We start from the raw sequence: 22,190 nt of genomic DNA on the forward strand, positions 1-22,190 counted from the left end.
TGAATCAGATCATATTTTCAGCTATGGCGTATTATTATTAATTCACCATGGTAGGCTAATTAGCGTGTCCGCCTAGTGCGCCGAGTCCCCTGGGATAGGCTACTGGCTTCCGCGACCCTGAACAGGATGAGCGGCATAAGAGAATGAGTGAGTGAGCATGAGTTTGGTATCTCTACAGCCTGTATATACAGTACAGATCAGAGCTTAATGATATGTTGAGGAGAAAATGTTTTCCCAGGCACTGTGTAATAGTCTTGCAGGATCCAGAGGTCAAAAGATCTGTGTGTAGATATGTGGAGTATTCTATATTGACCACTATATTTACAAGTTCTCACATGCACACCAAGGTCTAAGTTCACGTGTCTTAATTTCGACCGGCTGCTCTCCCTGTGGCCGTATCCTTGCACTTCACACCACGGACATATTTTGCGATGCTGCAGAAAAAACAACACAATGGCCCTTTTTTTCTTTTTAGGCCTTTTTCTTTTCACACCACCATCAGGCAACAGCAACAAGGACTTTCTCACTCGGCCCTCGCTGTACGTGGGCGAGCCATGTTATCTTCTTAAAGTAAACATAATTTGCTAATTCGTTCTTCCTTGAGTTAAGATATATTAAGACAATAATAGATTCACATCTATTTATGCAGAAATTAAGATTTTCAGAAATCCTGTTTAAGCCTGCCCAAGTTAGTCTTGAGCATTAGCCAGGGGTTATACTTTAACATCGCTTGAAACCCCAGAAGAAGTACACGCCTGTTTTCAAAGCAGTATATAAAATCAGTGCATTGTTTATTAACGGCAATCTGAGGCAGGAAGCAAACAAGGAATATGCTTAATTAGAAATGAGAGCACAAGGGATGGTCAAAACCGCAAAATACTATACAGGTAATGAGATCTAGGAGAGGCAGAAATTAAAACAAGTCTCGGGATGCACGATAACGTTGTGTAGACTTCGTAATGGGAGCGTGTGAGTAAAGACAAATGCACACAAGGTGAATGGAGACAACTGACTAATGATGGGACGGGATGGGACATGAGCAAAACAAAAAGCATGAGCTTAAAACTAATTAACAAGAGAAATGAGCTGGAAAACATACTGCACACTTGAAAAGGGACATTTGTGACAACTTTCGCTTTGAAATCAGGTAATCAGTCCAGTCAGTCTTTACCCTGGAAGAAAACTAAAAACTAAAAAAGAAAAAGGAATCTTAGGAACTCAGGGGAATATATATATAGAGGGTAGGCAAAAAGTAGGCCGAGGGTCGCTCAGTGGTTAAGCCGTTGGGGTGCGGAAGGTTTTAGGTTCAAATCCCATCACCACCAAATTGCCACTGCTTGAGCAAGGCCCTTAAGCCAAAAAAAATTATAATGAGCTAAAAATGTAAGTTCCTCTAGATGAAGCCGTCTGCCAATTTAATTAATATTTTTTGTTTTACATCCCAAGCTTTAAAACTAACAATCTCTATCCTCAAATACAGCCAGATCTAACACCATCTGAGGGCAGTATTTTATCAAAATCAGCCAAAAACAATCATTACACATTATACAGGTTCTGATAATGTACATTAAAGGTCCCATATATTACTTTTTCTTTAACAGGTCAACACATTTCCCAAACTGTGTTTGTGTGTGTTAATGCAACATCTCAAATACCCATCAGATAATAATAGATTTTTTTTCGTCCCTCTGTTTCACTACTCTTCTGTATGCACCATTTCAGTGTCTATGTAAATGAGTTACTGATGAGCTACACCTCGCATAGGACAACAGATCCGAAAAACAGGGTACACACACTCCGCAATAAGATATGTTTAACATTCTTGTATTCAGTGTATACACAGAGGCTGCCGGCAAGCATTTGCTATCATTTTTAGTTTGAAATTAATTTTGGGCTATATACTGTAGAAGATCCAGATTTTTGCGCCTGCTCTGTATTACAGTAGCTGAGGTTTTTTTCTACTGGACATCTGCAATCATTACTATAAATCCTCTGATGTAAACCTAGTCCAGTCTGAACAGATTAGGGTTTAAGGGTTAATGATTTCACTATCAGTTTCCAATCAGTTCTTTAGCTTACGTGGTAGTAAGCTACCATGATTTACCTGCATTTTGGTGTAAAAAAAAAAAGAAAAAAAAAAATCTTTGATTGGGCTAACACAGAGTTCTGCCTAATTATAATCTATCCTCTGTCTGTGTCTTATACCGCTACATGCATTTCTTATTCTCCACTAGATTTAACGCTGCCTTTTCACATGTGCGGCAAAAAACTGACGGAGAGTTACTGTAAGACTGGAATGTTTAAATCAGACTTTTTTTTTTCCAGGATAACATTTCTTTGGATCATAGAAATGCCACACCAGCTGAGTTGAAAGAAACACTCCCCTGCATGTTTCGCAGCAATTTATGAATTCCTTGAGTGGTTTTCCTAGAAATGTGCTGTGCTTTGATGAACACTCATTAATAAGCTGGTGTGTTCCTGTGACCTGAAACAAAGTATCTAATTTAGCTCTTATACTGTATGGTCATTTCATCTCAAACCAAGCCATCCATTTAAACCAAATCACTACTGAAGAGCGAGAATAGTCAGAGTAAGTGGAGTTTTTTATTTTATCCTATTTTTTTAGATGGGACGTCTACGTTTTTGTTTGCTCACACGACCCGTTTTTATCATCTGGAAGCATTCATCCTGAACGTCAATGCATTTTATTACAGAAGATGATTCAGATTGCCTGGCTGCAATGACAACAGAAAAGTAATATAAAGGGCACTGAGATATTTTTATTTATGAATTTAGATTATTCAATCACACTGGCTGAACAAGTCATTCATTGCTCATCTCTAGGAAGACAGCATTCACACACAGTCCAGAACTGTATATCACATTTTTGTGACTCCCCATGATACAGCTATATGAGAATTGTGAAGTCACCATTTGAAACTACAAATAGGTTTAGGGAGAAAAGTGAGAAAAGAAACAAAAGAGAATTTGGGAAAAACTTCATCCGGACTCTTTTGGACTTTTTCTACTGTATACACTGCGAAAACAAAACCCTAGGGTCAATTCTTGAAGAAACTGTGAAATTGGCACAGAACGGTAAAAATAGCTCTTTCTTTGCCCCCACAATTTCCAAAATATTATACAATAAATTCAAGAATTGAGACATTCTGGGTGGCACAGTGGCTAACTGGTTAGCGCGGTCACCTTGCACCTTCAGGGTCCGGGTTCAACGCCCGGCCAGGTTCGATTCCTGCCTCTGTGTGCACGTGCATGGAGTTTGCATGTTCTCTCCATGCTCCTGGTACACCGTTCTCAAATTGCCCGTCATATGTGTGTGTTCTCTGGATGGTGTGTACCCTGACTTGTGCCCAAAGTCTCCTGGGATAGGCTCCAGGCCCCCCGCGACCCTGTACACATGATTAAGCGGTACAGACAATTGGGTGCGTATACAGCCTATGAGTCCTGCGAGTGTGTGTGAATAGATAAGGTGTGATTTAACCTGGTCGCCATTACAATGTCCCGTCCTGAGGAGCTGATTTACACACAGTGAATGTAACGTGATTTCTTCTATTTACTTTAATGGGAGGGTGACTATGATTTACTCTGTTTCTAAACCAGATATCTTAAAAAGTTTGGGTTATTTGATTCTTTAAGAGAGGATGCTTTAATTTAGCTCCCTGTAAAGTTGAGAGTCTACACTCTGAAAGCAGTGGTTACGCAAAGGATTGATTTTTATTTATTTTTTTGTTCCTGGCAGATTATAGGAAAAAATCTTAACAATGAGAAGCCAATGCATTCCTATGAGGGAATTTTGTGTCATGTCTCAAATAAGCATTTAAACCTGACTGGAACTTTTTTCTGGGTTGTGGTCAAAATTGAGGGCGACATTAATGGGATTAATGAGAGTAGGGGTGCCATACTGCAACTTACGGTTAAAAAAAGTTAATTTTCTTTTGTAATTTAATTTAAAAAGTAAATCTCTTATATATACTCTACTAGTAAAACATTCATCAATTTATTTATTCTCTAAAACACTTATCCTATACAAAGCCTATCCCAGGAGACTTTGGGCACCAAAAGAGGTAGAACAGGATGCCAATCCATTGCAGGGCACACACACACACACACACACACATGCATGCACAAAATGGGCAATTTGTGAATGACAATTAGCCTAATCTGCATGTCTTTGGACTCTGGGAGGAAACTGGAATACTTGGAGGAAAAAAGGGGCCAAGCACGAGGAGAACATACAAACTTCATGCACACAGACCCGAGGCAGGAATCGACCCCTCGGTTTAAAAAAAACTATGAGGCCACAGCGCTAAACACTGTGCCACCGTTATATTAGATTTTAACTTTTTAAATTGGGATTTCATAACGATTGACGGCATAACTGTTATGTTGAATTGTTCTGCCACCTTTTTTAATGTCCGACCACTTCCGTATGAGTATACAATACTTTTTCTACCGTCTGAAGACCTATTTCCAACAACAACTGCACAACACAACTTCCTTTTCATTACTGGGAATACGCACTGCTGGGGTTATGCCCCGAGTTTCAGAAACGGTAACAAATACTTTTTAAATATTTAGTATATTTTTTGTTATTCATTTGTATTAGTTAATTTTAATAAATCTTTTTAAGATTTGTCCACCATCATTGAATGTTAAGTGCTCTTCTCTATTTTGATTAAGTTCCAGTACTAGAATATTCGATTTCTTTGTCCCTGTAACTCTAGATAGCTGAAAAATATACAATTATTTTTTATATAGTGAAAATTGAGAGGTTCAGTTTCCATGGGCACAAATTACATTTTTTTTATTATTATTTACTTTACTTCAAATTGATTTTGACATCTCCAGCAGATCCACCAAATGTAGTGCTTGCCTCGGCATGAAATATAGTTCTTAGATGTCTGTTTAGTCAAGAAGGCACATCTATTGCTGCTGCCAATCCAGTGCAATTTACTTTGGCAGAGTCTTCTTGAGAGGTAGGATATGATAAGCACAACAGCTTTTAAGAAGTTGATATTTCCATTCCATGTGCTTTTTCACACTTTCATCCAGTAACTTAAATTTGCAACTCAAAGGAATATATATATATATTCAGCAAAAAAAGGAAAGTCCTCTGACTTTTAACTGTTTTTACTTTCAGTAAACTTAATGTGTAAATATTTGTATGAACACTAAAAGAGTCAACACCATAAGACATAAACTACCCGGGCATAATTCAGGTGTTGTTACACGTGGTCTTCCACTGCGAGGATGATCAGCTGTCCTTCCTGTCTCCCTGTAGAAATACACAGTCCTGAAAAAGGGACTTTACTTTTATATATAGTATACACTATATATACATATACACTCAGCAACGTCCCTTTTTCAGGACTGTGTATTTCAACAATAATGTTGTAAAAATCCAAATAACTTTGCAGATCTTCATTGTAAAGGGTTTAAACAATGTTTTCCATGCATGTTCAATTACCCATAAACCATAATTAATTTATTAACATGCACCTGTGGAATGGTCGTTAAGACCTTAACAGCTTACAGAAAGTAGGCATTTAAGGTCACAGTTCTAAAACGCAGGACACTAAAGAGACTTGTCTACCGACTGTGAAAAACACCCAAAGAAAGATGCCCAAGATGCAAATAAATCGCCATGTCCGCACTGTGAGACGCCTAAGACGGCGCTACAGGGAAACAGGAAGGACAGCTGATCATCGTCGCAGTGGAAGACCACGTGTAACAACACCTGCACAGGATCGGTACATCCGAATATCACTCCTGCGTGACCGGTACAGGATGGCCACAACAACTGCCCGAGTCACACCAGGAACACACAATCCCTCCATCAGTGCTCAGACTGTCCACAATAGGCAGTCCATGAGGAGGAGATGCACTGCAGTACTTCAAGACTAACTTTTGAACATGACTGTATCATAAAGAGGATGGGCTAACATAAATTATTGTTATTGATGCCCAAAACCCTAGATCGTATTTTTTGCCCTGATCCTCTCTAACACATACAGTGCTGATTGCTATGAAGCATAATTTTTAATAGAATAAAACATAATTATTTGTTAACTAATCCTTGGGGCTCTAGCATGAACACATTTCATGCTCTAGCATGAACACACTCCACAGAAGCAGTGCTAAAGAAGTCTTTGAATAGCTTTTTCTGTCATTACCAGTTATTGCAAAAGAACAGAAATAATTTGAGTTGTTTTACATTTTGCCAGTATACCAAAAAAAACCTGGTGGCTCAAACCACCGACCTTCCGATCAGTAACTTAATGCCTGAGCCAAGACGGTTGGTAAAATTCCTGGAAGTGGGTTAAGACCTGTTTAACACCTGGAAGGAACGTCAACGGCACAAGAAATGTGGTCAGAAAATAATAATAAATTACCAGTAAGTAAATAAAATTACTTAAATGTTTAGTTTAAGTTTTAAGTTGCATCTTTAAAAATGAAGAGTGGAAATCCCACCTATGTTTAATAGTGTAAGAGCATTTCTACTTGCGTAATGCAATGAGAGCTTACCAAACTGGGTATAAACACTCGTGTTGCCAACGTTATGTGGCAATAAAATAAAGTTAGCTGCCTACCTGAGCGTACTAGATGACCAGGTTATCCCATCAATGCATTTTTCCCCTCCCTGGCGTCATGGACATATTCCAGGGATCAGATTGTAAAAGAGTGTTTCAGGGAGGATGAGAAATCATTTTCCTACATGAATTGTCCATCACACTGTGCACATTCTGTGCGTCTTCATATTGTGAACTATGCAGTCTGAATTTAAATCACTTTCAAGTAATATTCAGATAAATGCAATGCAATGTTTGTCCCGATGCATAACAGTACATCACTTATAAATCCCCCAGGGAATAACCCGCGTTAACACAGTATCTTGCTTAAATTACTTCATGGAGTCGAGTTTCTCTACAGAGCACGTGGCTGCTCTCAAGCGATATTTCTAATCGGCCTGAAGTATATTTGACTCCTCTTTACTTTTTAATTGGAAAATTAGAAGGATCTATTACAGTGATTGTATTAAAACATGCACTTTAGACATTTTGAATAGCCTTCTAAGTGCAGCTTGACTAAACTGTTTCATATGAAATGAATTTTGCTTTGATATACCATCTGAAATCTGATTGTTTTAAAACTTTACTTTAAAACTTTAAAAATGGCTTCTGCGATAAAGCATTTAAAATTCACCTACAGACATTCCTTTCCTTGTATTTGCATTGTATTTCAACTTTGTGATTTGAAGTTTGCACTCCATCGAGTGTGTAATGAAAGATGAAGTTTATTGTCATGACTGGTTGCATGCTGTTATTAAGTAAAAATTAGATTCTTCTTATTTTCATTAGTAGAAGGTTAATGAAGCTGCTACTGTATTTCTAATATGTAACAATAGGTCTTTGACAACTTTCTAATATTGATGATCTAAGGTTTGTTAAACTACTGTATATCAGAACATCCCAAAGAACCATTTTACAATTCATTAAATGAATAATGACATCATGACCTTATTCATGTTTTGATTTATGACCTATTTATGTTTAGGTTTTGAGAAATATATCATTATCTTTGAAGGCCTTAAGGTGTTGACACTGGGTGTTACTATAGAAACGGTGATGTAGTAGAACAAGTTTATTATGCCAGCACAACTCTCAGATCTTCTGTTAGGCAAACTAAAGAATCAACACCCTCTGACAAATCGAATTGCAGCACTAAAGACTGATATTTTCCATCGTTTTTGTTTTCTTATTTCTGCAGCAGAATAGCTTTGAAGCTGACAACATTGAAAAGCTAGTACAGATTATCGTAAAATATAGTTGGTAACAATTCCATATTTGATTATTTGTAAGTGATACGTGATTGATTAATAATTGGTTTAGGTGGCACAGTACAATAGTTTAAAGGCACAGTATAATGTTTCTTTGATATTTTTTGTCTGTCAATCAAAAACATCAAAATTGAGGTACATATACAGTAAGTATAGTACAGTAAGTACCGATTGTCAAGTTTTCTGACTGTGAAATTTGTCACCCAGAATGTGAATGCAATGTAATTAATCAGGGCCAAATTTAAGAGCAGAAAAAAAAACAAGCAAAATTGCGTGTTATTAGAATTTTTTTTTACGATTAAATTGTTATAATATTTTTTGTAATCGCTCACTTGAAATGCACAGGATAACTGTAATCAATAATTGTCCCATCTGTAACAGTTATTACATGAACTGTATATATTAGAGAGTGGCCTATTAACATTTTTTAAATCAGGTCTATCTTGACATCAGGATCTCTTCTGGATTGTCACATTCTCTTTTGTTCAACACTTTTAGAATTATAACTTTGACAAAAGTCCCTTCCTGCAATGTTTTTCCCCCCTACCCTGTCATTTGATTTGTGAAATATCATGGCTTTGATATTGATTTGATCAAACAGCAATGATGATTGACAGAAATAACAAACCCCAGGGCATAAAATTGCAATTCTTGATCTCACGTCCCATCTAATTCTAGTGACTGAAAGGCAGTCTCTGTGCTAAAGGGTCTGTCATTCATTTGTTTTACTTTGCCATGAATAACATTAAAAGACTCCAATCAATAATGGACTAAAACTTAATTTAAGTCGACTGATCACTCTTTCTGTTGCAGTTTTTTATTCATGCTGCCACAGTGTCTCTCAACATGTGACAAATTACTGTGATTGAAGTGAAATGACCCAAGTTACATTTACCTCTGCTTTTCAAAGGAGGAAAAAAGTGTCATTTCCCTACTTTATGACGAGTGCTGAATATTTATTAGCCTGGATCGGTGCTCGTTGATGTGCCGAGCATCTGCCAGCCACATTATTGTGTTAGTAATCATACTCTCCGTTTGGGAGTTGAAATTCATTAGAGCTGTGACGAGTGCGTGGACAGTTTGGTGGACTGTGTTAATTAACAGTCTGCTGTCAAGCTCTTTATGCACTGCAGGCTAAAGCCAGTAAATTATTATGAAACAGTTGGCTGTAAATGATTGTGTGATTATCTGAACACAGTTATACAGTTACTTAGGGTTTGTCGAGATGCCTGAATCGCTTAAAAATGTCAGAGTATTTTTTTCAAGGTTAAGGATGTAGATGTTTTAATAAAATGCCTAAAGATTTCTGTTTTTTTTTTTATTAATATATATTTCCAAAAAAAGGATTAAAATTTTTAAAATAACTTCTTAAATGCTGCAGTAACTAGTTCACTAGTTCAGCCGTATAAGTACTGTAGGTGGTCTGTGCCTTTTTCAAAGTTTAGATGCCTACCAGCCACCCAACACTGTTATACCTACTGTAGTGTATCTGCCAGGATGACATACAGTACAAATCAAAGGGAAAAAACACATCTTGTTACAGTAAAAGTTAAACACACAGAAGCACATTGGAATTTTTCAAGAAAAAAACAGACAGTGTTTTTATGTTTGTATGTGGCAAATAAATACTGACTGGCAACAAAGTTATTACCAGATGAAATTATAAACTATAAGCCGGGGTTTAAAATCACAAGTGAGCAGAGCTTAAACAAGGAAGTAGTTGTTTGTCTTTTTGGCTGCTCCAATTCAATTTGCTTACAGTAAGTCCCCGACTTATGAACATTCGAATTTCTGCAGAAAAGAATGGACCATGTATCCGCAAACATTTGTGGATGCGAACAAATCACGGACGTACCTCACGTGTATTGTACAATAATAGACACTGCAGTGCGCCAGATACCAATGTTTACAATTATATACAATATTTTCAATGTGTAAGTGAATGTATAAAATTCACTTATTTAATAAAAGTCCAGAATATTGTACAAAATAGTGAATTGTAGTCGAAGTTCACACTCCAAGACAGTGGAAAACAGCTCTGAGACGAAATGGTGTCCATTCAAGTACACGGTAAACGCCATGTATCATGTAACATCATCCAAATTTCTTGGAAAAAGAGAAAAAAAAAACAGTCAACACGAGATGTACAAATGTTCTTAACCATCGCAATCGGCTCTTACCCAGGTGAGGTAATGAGTCCCACTTGATCTTAAATTCAAGGTGCATAGGGGTAGAATATAAAAAAGCATAGTATGTGTTCATATAATTTTTCTTGCACAAGGCTCATTGTTCTATTGGAATATGAATGTTTGACCCATTTTTTTGCCTTCTGCATTAGGTTCTTCCCAGAATCTTTATGTAATTGGCTCTTTTCATCTTCCCCTGAATTTTGACTTCTGTCCCTGCAAATGAAAAACATCCCTACAACATTATGTTTCCACCACCATGCTTCACAGTCAAAACGATCATTTATATATGTCATTTATACAAAACAATTTACCCCAAAAAACTGTATCCCATATAATCTTTCTGCTAAATTAATGCACCACTTTAAATGGACACTTTCTTTCTGCAACTTCCTATTTGTCATTTGATTGGGATGTTTGTCCTTAAAATCCTGTAGGTCTTTCAAAGGCTTTCTTTGATTGCGTTTCTTCTTTCCCTGGTATCTAGTCTCGATGGAAGCTTAGATTGTTAAATAGTTTACTGACTGATAGTTAAATTTAACATAAAATCTTAAGGTTTTTGCCTTAAGAATTTAAATTTTGCAAGAAATTTGTATTGGGACACAAAGCATTTTTTGCCTTACAAACAAACCAAACTGAACACAAGTTTTGTCTGTGTCTGGGAGCCGTCGGTGAAAAGGGAGTTCATGAATTTAACATTTTTATTAAAGTCTGTGAAAGCTGTTTATAAAAAAAGAGCCATCCGACAATACCGACCTTGCCTTCAGCATGAGTGCAAAAGCTATGTTTTTACGCTTCTTTTTAAAAAAAAGGGTCAGCTAGAATAGATTATCTGCCCTGACATTATTATACGAATTTTCACCATAAGAACTCACCTCCATAACCTTTATATCCAGATGTTCTGCTGCACATTGATATATTACTAGTTGTATATTCACACTGTAAATGAGCTAACAGGGTCTTAAATCACTGAGTGACTTACTGAGGGTCACTGCTTAAATGGTTTTTATTGCTGGTTCACATACTGTACCACTTGGTAATGTGTACAAAACACAATTGTTTGTAAAAATAAACATTTTAAATGTATAAAATGGAATTATACTCAAAAATTATAATTAAACTCTATAATATATATTAAATTAATAAATATATATGCTCTATAAACTATAATAAAACGTTTAATTAATTACCTTAAACGCCATGCCCAATCTATTTTTGATCCTTTTGGCTTCCCTTGGTCTTTGCAACCAGTAGCCCCCTTTTGCAGTTCTGATTTTCCTTATTTGGTCGTTGCTTCCTGGTCTTGTTATCATGCTCGCAGACTGATGATTGGTTGCACCTGTTCCTTGCTTTAGGCAGTATATATATATATAGGGGGTGGGTGTAGCGTAGGAGTTTTTTGGATAAAGTTTTCACCATTTTTCTCTAATGATTTCCTTAATTTTAGTTTGAGTTGTTTTTTTTTGTTTTCTTTGAATTCTCTTTATGAATGTTTCCCCCTGTTCTTCTACACTTTGTGGTACATAAGGCTATATAATTCAATCCTGATGAAGGTTAAATCCATTCTAACATTGTGTGTTAAGTGGTTTCTGATGGTAGTTTGACTGACGGTTCCTTTAGAAGCTATTTAACAGGCCTGGAGTTAATTAATGATCAAAGCCTGAGTGGAGATTTGTCAGAGCATTACATTTGATGCATTAAATCCAGATTTAAAACCATTTTAGACAAATTTGTTTAGAAACGGATCCCTAATGCCACCTGAGTTTTACTTTCTCCCCTAATAGTAATGGAGTTGGTGCTAAGCGTCTCTGAGGTTTGGGAATCATAAGTGTTAGCCGTGTAAAGATGCACGGTTCAAACCTAATGCAATATAGATTCATCTAGACAATTAATTTTTCAGTAAAGCAAATGCCTGAAGGTTTATATTTTCACAATTTATGCTGTAACATCTCCATCCACCACTTGTTAGCTGTCAGTGTCATAAATCAACATAGAATTTAAAGATTTAGTGGAATCTTTCAGGTCTTGCTTGATGTTGTCCAGAGCCCTTACACGTTTTTAGCAAACTAGTTGCTTGTATGCTAGCAAATTACCTTGCAGTTACACCCCAAATAAATATAATTTTCGACATTTTTATTCAGCTTGGTCATCTCATTGCTTTGGATTAAAACGTTTTCCTATACAATATGCTCTCTTGTTGATGAACCGATGCCTGGAATGCACAGGAGCATGACTGTACTGTATATAATCGAAAAGAAGCTAATGTCCTGTCCGCTGAAGTGTGACCTTTTAATGATGGATTTTTTTTTTTTTTATCCTTTCATGTGCTGAAATTGCCTTTCCTAATTTAGGAGGGATTAAAGAAAACTAAATGTAAAGTAGACGGTAATTGACGATCAGTCCGTTCCCATAGGCTGCAAAGGTCCAAAGCACCAATCTGGCATCGCCATGTCCGGTTACATTTCAGATTTCATTCGCAGACTGGGAATGATCATTTTCCATCTGCTATATCCATATTTTAATCACCTGAATATTAGATGCTATAACACAATATCTGCCAGTTCCTATATTGTAAGTAAAGCTAAACAATAACTTTTCCTATGATGGGTAAGCAGAACTTTTTTTTTTTTAAATGTATTTACACATTTTCTGTTAATCATAGTTTCAATACTGTGATTACTGCTTTAACACTGAATCCTTGAGGCTAGACATGGCTGGATCTGTTAATATTGCAGAATGGCGCCATCCAGTCACATGACTACAAACACTCTATGGAGGTCTGATGCACTCTTACCTCTGGGTTAACTGTGATCATTGTGCGATGCCAAAGCCTCTCTAGGTACCTCATGACGGAGGCTGCCAAACCAGTACTTCATTGAAAATCCAAGACACACCTCCCATCTGAACCCATTGCACTCCCAAGATACTTGAACTCTATAGCAGCCTCGACCTTTCTGACCCATGACAGTTTTGGTTTCTGCCAAGGTACATGCAATCTGAGACAAGATGTGTTTAAGTCAAGAGGCATCTTGTCTCAGACTGCATGGAACTAGTAAATAAATAGTACTAAAATATTTATCGAAAAATCTTTATTGTATGAACCATACTGTGTTTTTAGGTAATCCGCTCACAACCAATCAGTTGGTTATTTGTTTCTTCTTTCATTGACCAATTTAGCCCAACACCTTATTACATTAGTTCAGCAGTTCGCATTCCTTTCATGCTTCCTCACTTGTGTTTTTTCTCTTATTCTTCTTACAAAATGATAGTCATTAGTTCCAACCCATTGAAGAAAAAGCTGATTGCATACACGTTTCGTGTCACTGCTGCTGTCACTGATCACAACAGCAAAGAGAAAATGACCATGTTGCAGAGTCTGTATGCGGTTCCACCGGCTCTGTGAACACTCTCTCTCTCTCTCTCTCTCTCTCTCTCTCTCTCTCTCTCTCTCTCTCTCACTCTCTCTCTCTCTCTCTCTCTAAGCTTGAGTGCCTCTCGAATCGCCTTCCACTCAGGACTAGAGGTAGTGCCTGACATCTTATCAAACAAAACGTTGTCTAGCTGTTAAATTTATAGGTAGCTTTATAGTACTGGGTAATACGTAATCGGTAGTTAGAAATTTGAACATCTTTTCTATTGGCATTTTTTTAACATTTAATATTAAATTGAGGTACGAGGGCACATAATGTGGTATACTATAGAAAACATTATTTATCATCAACAGATTGCTATTTCCCTGCGACTCGACTTTGGATAAGCAGTTGAAGATGCATGGATGAGATTACTATTTGTTTGTAGATTTTAACCAGTTATTTTTGTTCACCACCACATCATATCCTTTCACGACTAAAGGAACCCAATAACTGCAACAGGCAGAGCTGGCGAATGACAGTTAGTGTAATTGCGGCGAAAGTAGTTTGAAATTCTTACTGGTACTATGTAGGCAAAAGATAAGGAGAAAGAACTATTATAGGATCCACTATTTGGTGAATGGTCTTGTAAATCCCTAAATAAGTTTCTCCTTATTTCTACTTATTCCTGTTTAGAATATCAGCTCCGTTAACTTCCAGGTACCGGGGTAAAATCCCAATTACCGTGGACCCTCGGCACGAATATACAAGTTTTTAGGGAAAAAATTTGTATTGCAATGCGCATGTTTCTATTGAAAATAATGTAGATGCAGATAATCTGTTTCAGTCCTTTAAAAAGTATTAACAATATTACCAATTTCCAACACTATAATCATTTTTAAGCATATTTAAACATTTAGAAAAGACATGTAAATGAAGTAAAATATGAAATACATGGACATTTAAACCACACATTAAATCGTTAATCTTCTTGAGACTGGCTGCTTTAAACTACAAGTATGTTCCTTTTTCTTCTTGCTAACGTACTTGCTAACATTCTTGGGGCCGATAGTGCTGTGTTTTCACTAAATCTTGCACCAAATTCTCGGTTCGTTCTGTTGTATGCCTAGAATTCTTTGTATTCCAAGGCAAGCTTCTTGCAAAATTACAGTACAGTTCCTAAGGCAAACATTTTTGAGGCGGGGCGTTTTGTATGCTGAGGTGCCACTGTATCATTAAATGGAAAGCTAGTGCACTACAGTATGTAAGGCATACAATCCACTTGTCACACCAAATACTGGGTAGGGATTTGGAACTCAGCCTTGTGCTAGAGGCTAGTTATAAAGGCTAGAGGCTTGTTCGGACACCTTTTTCTAACTCCATTATGAGCGGAAGTAATACTCAACTATAAATCCTATGATAAACTATAAAACTATAAAAATATGAATAGAGAGACACATTTCCAGCAACTGCACAACACAACTTCCTTTTCATTACTGGGAACATGTATGGCTGGAGCTATTTACTATCAAGAAATGCAAATGCACGTTTGGGATTTAAGTTTTAGTACTGGTATTTTTTTGGTGCATACCGTGTATATTTAAAATTTTAAGTGAAGGAAAAAGTAAATGGACCACATGTCATATTAATATGACGTCATTTATAAGGGTGCCAATATAAATGATGTATCATGGAAACAATTTGGGACTTTAATTTAGCTGGAAGACTTCCTATTTATACTGGGATATAAATATGAGGTGATACAAAGGCCAGTTAGTCTGAATTATTCTTCATCAGTGTTTGCACAAATAAACTCCTATAAAATTGGATACATGAAAATGTCAATGGTGTAGAAATAAATTAATAATCAAAGGTTAATTAATAAATAGATGTTTTAAATAACCAATGCTTTAATGATCCTTTTTCTTGCAAGATGTTGTAAGTGTATTTTGTTCTTATGCACATTGACTAAGATAGTAAGAAAATCAAATGAGGGGGAAAATGCATCATGGTTAGTGACTTTTACACAAGCATTTTGAAAACTAAAAATGTACAATTAGATACCATCTCCATGACGACAACAATCACAGCAGCAAAACAAACACACAAATATATATATATATATATATATATAAAAATAAAGCACTCCTATCTAATTCCAAAGTGCCTGAAGTTCAGTTGAAATGACTGGAACTTTTGACTGGAACCTGTTTCCATGGCAACAAACACTCAAGGTGGGATTGGCATAAAACTACAGAAAAGAAATGAATCTCTATTGTTAGCTATGGTGGAAAAAAGTCCCGGGGATCATTTTTAAGATACATGATCTGCATGAAGATGTTAAAAAAAAAAAATCTGTCTGCAACTTGGAATTGGTTGGATCTTATCTGCAGGATTGTGATTTATAACGGAAACAGAATAGTTCAATGAGCATAGAATCAAGCTTTTGATGTGTTTATCCATGTTTATACATTTGATTTAAATGTATCCTTATTGCACTATGATCTACTCTGAGCTTGTGTTCAGCTTACAAATCAAAGAAACACATTTGTGTTATTTTTATTAATTTTTTTTGACAAGCATGCACATCAGTTTTTAATCTGATCATATTTCACATTTGACACTTTAAACCTTAAAGAGTTATTAAAAGTAAACAGAGCATCGCTTTAAAACTATGAAATATGAAAAAAAAAAAAAAAAAACTGTTTCATTGATCTTTGTAAAATGAACACAGTCAATGTTCTGTTTAAAGGTGTAAATAAGGAATGTTTCGTTTTATGTGTTTTTTTTTTTTTGAACAGAAATTAATTTGCCTTGGATTTATAGGTTGCATGCAATGTAATCATTTAGGACCAGTTCAGACTACCAGCCCAAATCTGCTTTCTGGCATATCCAGATTTGGAATCTGTTTGCTTTTATATAGTTTTTGTCCTTTGTTCAGGCTGCTACTACTGCTCTCCCAATTCCATACTGTGAGTAACGCCAGACGCTCTTTTGTAAAACACATACTTTTACATACTTAGCAAGTAATGGCCCGATAAGTGGAAAAACATTGAATCTAATTTTTGCAAATCTGATCTAAACCACTTCCAGAGGTGGTTTGAAATCGGATTTCTTAACTTGTGTCTGTCTGGATTCACTGCCCACTCAAATCAGAATTCAAACTTTCCATTACATCCCTCATAACCTGATGTGGAAGTTTAAGGTTCAGTGGTGGCCCTGGGGAATAAAGCACTAAGTTACTGATTGGAAGGTCAGCAGGTCGGCCCTAGCTCCACCAGGTACACCACTGTTGGGCCACGTATTTTAAGTCCATACGATCACATGGTATGGGTTTCCCACGGGAAACTTGTTGATAAGTAATGGAGAAATTGAAATGGAATAAAATATAGATTTGTAGTTAGAAAAGATGCTATGTTTTAGTACATTTTAACATTATCCAGAGTGACTTACATTTTTAATGCATTCCCCCCCGCTCCTTTGAATTTAAGAGTATTAAAATTAGAAGTAGTGTTTTACGAAAAAGCATGTGGCTTAACCACAGTATGGAAATGGAAAACAAAGTGTCTGATAGCCCTTTGGGTAATGCGTCAGTACAGATACGTGAAGATAAGCCCGATTCGGACGGGACTAGTTTTACAGGCGGTCGTTAGAGAAATTTCTGTTTCACAGACGTACTTTGTGATTTTTAATCCCGTCCAAATCTGCCATGTCTGTCTTTCTCTGACACGACCTCTGTAAAAATTCCAGAGCAAATTACCTACTGTTTTTCAGCAAACTCTGAGGTCCTCTGAGGAATCTAATCCCGTCCGAATGCGAATGTCTGTGATTGACGATTTTTTTTTCCCAAAACACGTTTTCTTTTGTGTTTTGGTCAACGTGAACTACCGTACTATCTTTAGAGCGCCGGGATTCCAGTTTGCGCACCAATAATGGATGTAGATGTGGACATGTGATCTTGTGCAACGCCCACATGTAAAGCACAGACACTCACACCTTCGTAATAAACATGGAGATGTTAGTCCCGTCCGAATGCATACATGAAATGACAGACGTCATCTAAAAAAAATTCAAACTCAAACGTCGTTTGGAAAACTAGTCCCGTCCAAATAGGGCTATAGAGGGACTGCTCTAAAACACTCCGATATGAGGAAATAATGCATTGCACACAAGCCTTCGCGTTGCTACCATGGCAACCAAATGCAGATACTCAGGTCAACAAGGTGTCAGATTTGGTCAGTACAGAGCCAGATCTGATGACTTTCAAATAACCGTCCTAACGATTAGATTTGTGTAACAAATCAGATTTGCCTTCAGTCTAAACAAGGCCTTATTTGGGGCTATAAATATATTTTACAACTTGACTTTATTAAAAAAAAAAATTGCTCATAACATAACTCATCAGTGTGAAAATCCAATCTAGGCTTTTTTTTCAGATTTGTATATTCAGCTTATATTTCTTACTTTTAGAATGACCTGAATATTTTGTGTCCTTTTTATAAATTGTTTCACACTCATTAGAGAAATTAAAGAATCACGTTCTTAACAAAGCCATGTTAATACTGTATAGGATTACCTTTTTGCTGTTAGATCTCTCGGTTTTCAGGGGTATTTGTAAGGCGGGGATTCCATTAGGTATTAGATACATTTCCTTTGAGATACTGCAACACATAATTTGCGCACACATGCTGAGAAACTCTCATTCTACCAAACCCCAAAGGTGTTCAATTGGATTCGGATCTGGTGACTGGGGCTTAGTGAATAACACTGAACTTGCTGATATGTTTTGTGAAAGTAGTTATAATAACTCTGCGCTTTGTGACGTGGGACATTATTATGCTGGAAGTGGCCTAAGCACATGAACTCAGCAACAATACTCGTAGATACAGTAGGCTGTGGAGCATGGCCTCCTGTTCACCACAGTTGCGTAGAGTTACTGTACTTTGCCTGTCAGTTTCTGACCTTTTTCAAGTTGTTTCCAACCACAGAAGTACTTTCTTTTTCACAAAATTTAGCTTTAGTAACTTTAGTTGTGTGTTTAAAATACCAGGACTCCAGCGTTTTCTGCAGTACTCAAACTAGCATCAAAAACATAATTTCCATGGTCAAAATCACTGAGATCAAAGTTTTTCCTATTATAATGTTTGATGTGGACATTAACTCGAGCTCTTTACCTTTTATCTGCATGGTGTTTTACATTGTCCTGCGATCACATGATTGGGTAATTTGAATAAATGCATGAATGAGTAGGCGTGCTTGTGTTCTGAGTGCGGTACTACGTTAGGGAAAATGTGGTTCCTTTTACAAAAAAAGCATTTACCTTTTGTCAGCGTGACCATCCAGGCATGAGCATATAACACACAGAATATCTAAAATGAGTTTATTTACTATTGGATGTTTTAAAATTTCTCATAAATGAATGTCTTTTTTTTGAAGATTGGTGTCCATGTCCCCCATCAAGGGGGTGCATAAGCCATTGTCTTCTCTGAGGCTGTTGGCAGAAGATTTGCACATTATTGAATAAAATCATAATTATGATGATGATGATTTTATTTTACAATTTTTATCATGAAATACAAGCATGTGTGGTTCAAGGAAAAATAAATTGAGAAGCACTGCTCTAGGCAGCTGAGATAAATCAAGAGTAACAACTTTCTATGTTTAATTCTGTCCTAAATGAGTGTCTTAGCCCAGGCAAAGCTATTAGTGTTAAAGTTCAGAATGAAAGGTATTCTCCACCGAGCCAACCTGAATATCAGACAGAGGGGGAAAAAAGACATTAATCTTGGTCAGTTACGGGGCACTCAGTCCTCATGTCACTAAAGTGGGGCCTGTTGTTATCCTTGTCCCCTATGTCCTGATCAAAGAGCCATTTCCTAGACATGTCTTCCTCAAAAACAGACAACATGATGAATAAAACCAGTGTACATCACTATATAACTATATAAAAAAAAATCAAAGTCCACCAGTTATGGACAAAGTCATGGTTGTCTTGAAGCTTGATGATGTCCAGACGGGAATAAAATAGAGGAGAGGCAAATTGCCTACCTGGACCATGAAAGAGGAAGAAATCTGGCTGTGGGTATAGGATTTAATGAACACAATGATTGCCTTGTATTTAAATAGTAAATCTTCTTTTTCTGATGATTTGGCCTTCATTTTGCTTTCACATTATCTGTACTTCCGACTAATTTCACCTTGAAAATCTATGTTGTATAATTGTACCTGGATAATCTAAGTTGCATTACTTTTTAATGTTGCGCAAAATAAAGCATCTAATGCTTAACATTTTACGGCTTGGGTAATGACTGTAAATAAGAGAACTGGAAGTAATTTTGTAGTGGGTTAGCTTGTCTACCACCCCTGATCCCAGGACAGAGATTTCAGTTTGGGGTTTAACACTGGCAGAATAAAATCCGGCTGCTTTATTAATTTCAATATACTGAAATACAGCTTTCATAGTCGATTTTAAATGTGAGTTTACATTACCTTTTTTAATATTCTATTGATAATAAATAAAATGAATGAAAAATGCATCATGTAGACACCTCAGCCGGAACAGTAACAATCTGGGTCAATCGGAATAAATTTTCAATGGGAATGAGAAGGGATGATGTAAAAAAATATACTTGATCCAATATTTTTTGTCTTATTTAAATATATATATTTATTCTGCATGTTTGACCCATTAGAAGGGGAAATTTTGCTTTTGTTCCTGATGAATTGACTCGGAAAGCATCTAATCAATCATAAGATGAGACTAAATTCTTGTAACCAATAACAAGGCAGAAGATGTACTTTATCATAAAAGTTGGGAAGTGTAAACTAACCTCAAAGCTGTGGGGGGCGGGGCGGAACATACAAAACTTAGATTATATTTCCACTAGATGGCATGGTGGCTTGCACATCCGTGTTCGGTTCCCGCCTCTGTGTGTGTGGAGTTAGCATGTTCCTCTGGGTACTCTGGTTTTCTCCCACAGTCCAATGACATGCAGATTTGGCTAATTGTCTTTCCCCAAATTGTCCTGTGTGTGTGTGTGTGTGTGTGTGTGTGTGTGTGTGTGTGTGTGTGTGTGTGTGTGTGCGCGCTCTGTAATGGAATGGCATCTTATCCAGGGTGTACCCCACCTCTGCCCTAAGTCTCCTGGGATATTATCAATGTAAAATGTTGTCACAGCCTCTGAAAAAGCCACTTTCTTAAATAAAAAAAAGAGGCATGGTGGCTACAGTACAACCAGGTGCCAATTCATGCAAAATCTATGTTAAGTCTGCTTTTATAAACACTTTGACAAAAAGGTCCATTTAAAATGTCTGTTTTTATTGTGCATTCAAATCTTAAAAGTACAGAAGCAAGTTTTGAGGAAGGCAAATGGAAAGTAACTTTCGAAAAGAAAAGATTGTACAGTATATGTTGTGAAAAATAATGGTACGGTACAAGATTAGAAGAGATCAGACTTTTTGAATACTCATAAATTTAATAATACATTTTACTGACTGCATTCTTTTAATTTTTTAAGTTGATTTTTTTTTTTTTTTTACCTTGCATGGTCTCAAAATTTGTATTTTGGAGACTCATTAAATTTGCATTTAAAAAGTGCATAATTAAAGCAGGAAAAAAAGACTTGAGCCAAAACAAGCTTTGCATGAGTAATCTTAAAACAAGGTCCTGCATCCATGTGCAACAATAAGGGTCTATCTGTTTTTCAATGGAAAATTAATTTAGTTTATAATTAAGCTTAACAGCATGTCTGAGTGGTCTATTATTGGTCTATTATCCAGACATACGGCTATTTCATGTCACTAGCATGCCAGATGAATTCACCAAACTTCTTCATGCTGTGCTAATGTTCCAGACAGGAGAATAATTGCTGGCAAATTTAAGTGAATTAACAGTTCAAAAGTGAGATTTAGAATATGGATTATACGGAAGATGAGGTTAATCTTTGCTGGTGTTTTTTTATTTATTTATTTATTTCTTCTATTCCCTATTGCCAGCGTGACCATACCTCAGCATTCGAGAATTATTATAATGGCATGAGCTTGGTATTATAAAGCAGTATTATAATAGCCTAAAGCAAAAATGTAATCTAAGAGAAATATAATGCGTTGCATAGCTAGCCATTTTTCTTCTTTAAAAAGCAATATGATAACTTTTCACCCTTTAGGCTAGACAGGGGCTTATTTTGGAAAAAAGCATAGCTTGTTTAGTGGCACAGCATTGCATCTAAACTAGTGGTTTATGTTGTAGGTGTTTTGAATTAAATGCTATATAAACAGCACACTTTATGGGTATGAAGTAGTGCTCATGGCGAAATGCAAGTTTTACATTGGATCTAATCTATCCTGTTTGTCCTTCTCAGCTCTCACAAATGTAAAGCTATGGGCCATTGACCGGCAGTGTTTCCAGACAATCATGATGAGGACTGGACTCATCAAACATGCTGAATACATGGAGTTCCTCAAGAGGTGAGCTTTTATATCCTTACAATATTATACATGCTGTACTTTCTTTAGTATACACTCAAGGGTATACTTTTTGTTCCTTTTTGTTCCTTTATTGCATATCTTTTACCCTGTATCTTACAGGGTACTTTTTAAAGGTGTATCTTGGTATAGCTTTTTTAAAATACTAATTTAATGGAACAACACTGGTCCTGACTAGTCTTAAAGCGTACTTTGTGTGTACTCTGGCAGTATCATGGAATAAGTGCTGAAAATGAGAGTAAATACATGCAAAATACTCTGCCTGGCCAAAAAAAAATGACCACTCTTTCACAATTTCAGCCTGATGACTCCTGG

The 22,190-nt window shown here is 36.5% G+C and overlaps 1 protein-coding gene across 3 annotated transcripts in view; it reads left to right on the forward strand.

The window, feature by feature from the left end:
- Positions 1 to 22,190, forward strand: part of prkg1b (protein kinase cGMP-dependent 1b) — a 186,504-nt gene that overhangs the window by 95,362 nt on the left and 68,952 nt on the right. For all 3 annotated transcript variants that reach the window (XM_053511347.1, XM_053511346.1, XM_053511348.1), the window contains exon 4: positions 21,752 to 21,857. In XM_053511347.1, the coding sequence (XP_053367322.1) occupies positions 21,752 to 21,857 (106 nt within the window). The remainder of the gene's footprint in view (positions 1 to 21,751; positions 21,858 to 22,190) is intronic.

This window comes from Clarias gariepinus, chromosome 14 (genome assembly GCF_024256425.1).
Source record: "Clarias gariepinus isolate MV-2021 ecotype Netherlands chromosome 14, CGAR_prim_01v2, whole genome shotgun sequence".
NCBI classification, from domain to species: Eukaryota; Metazoa; Chordata; class Actinopteri; order Siluriformes; family Clariidae; genus Clarias; species Clarias gariepinus.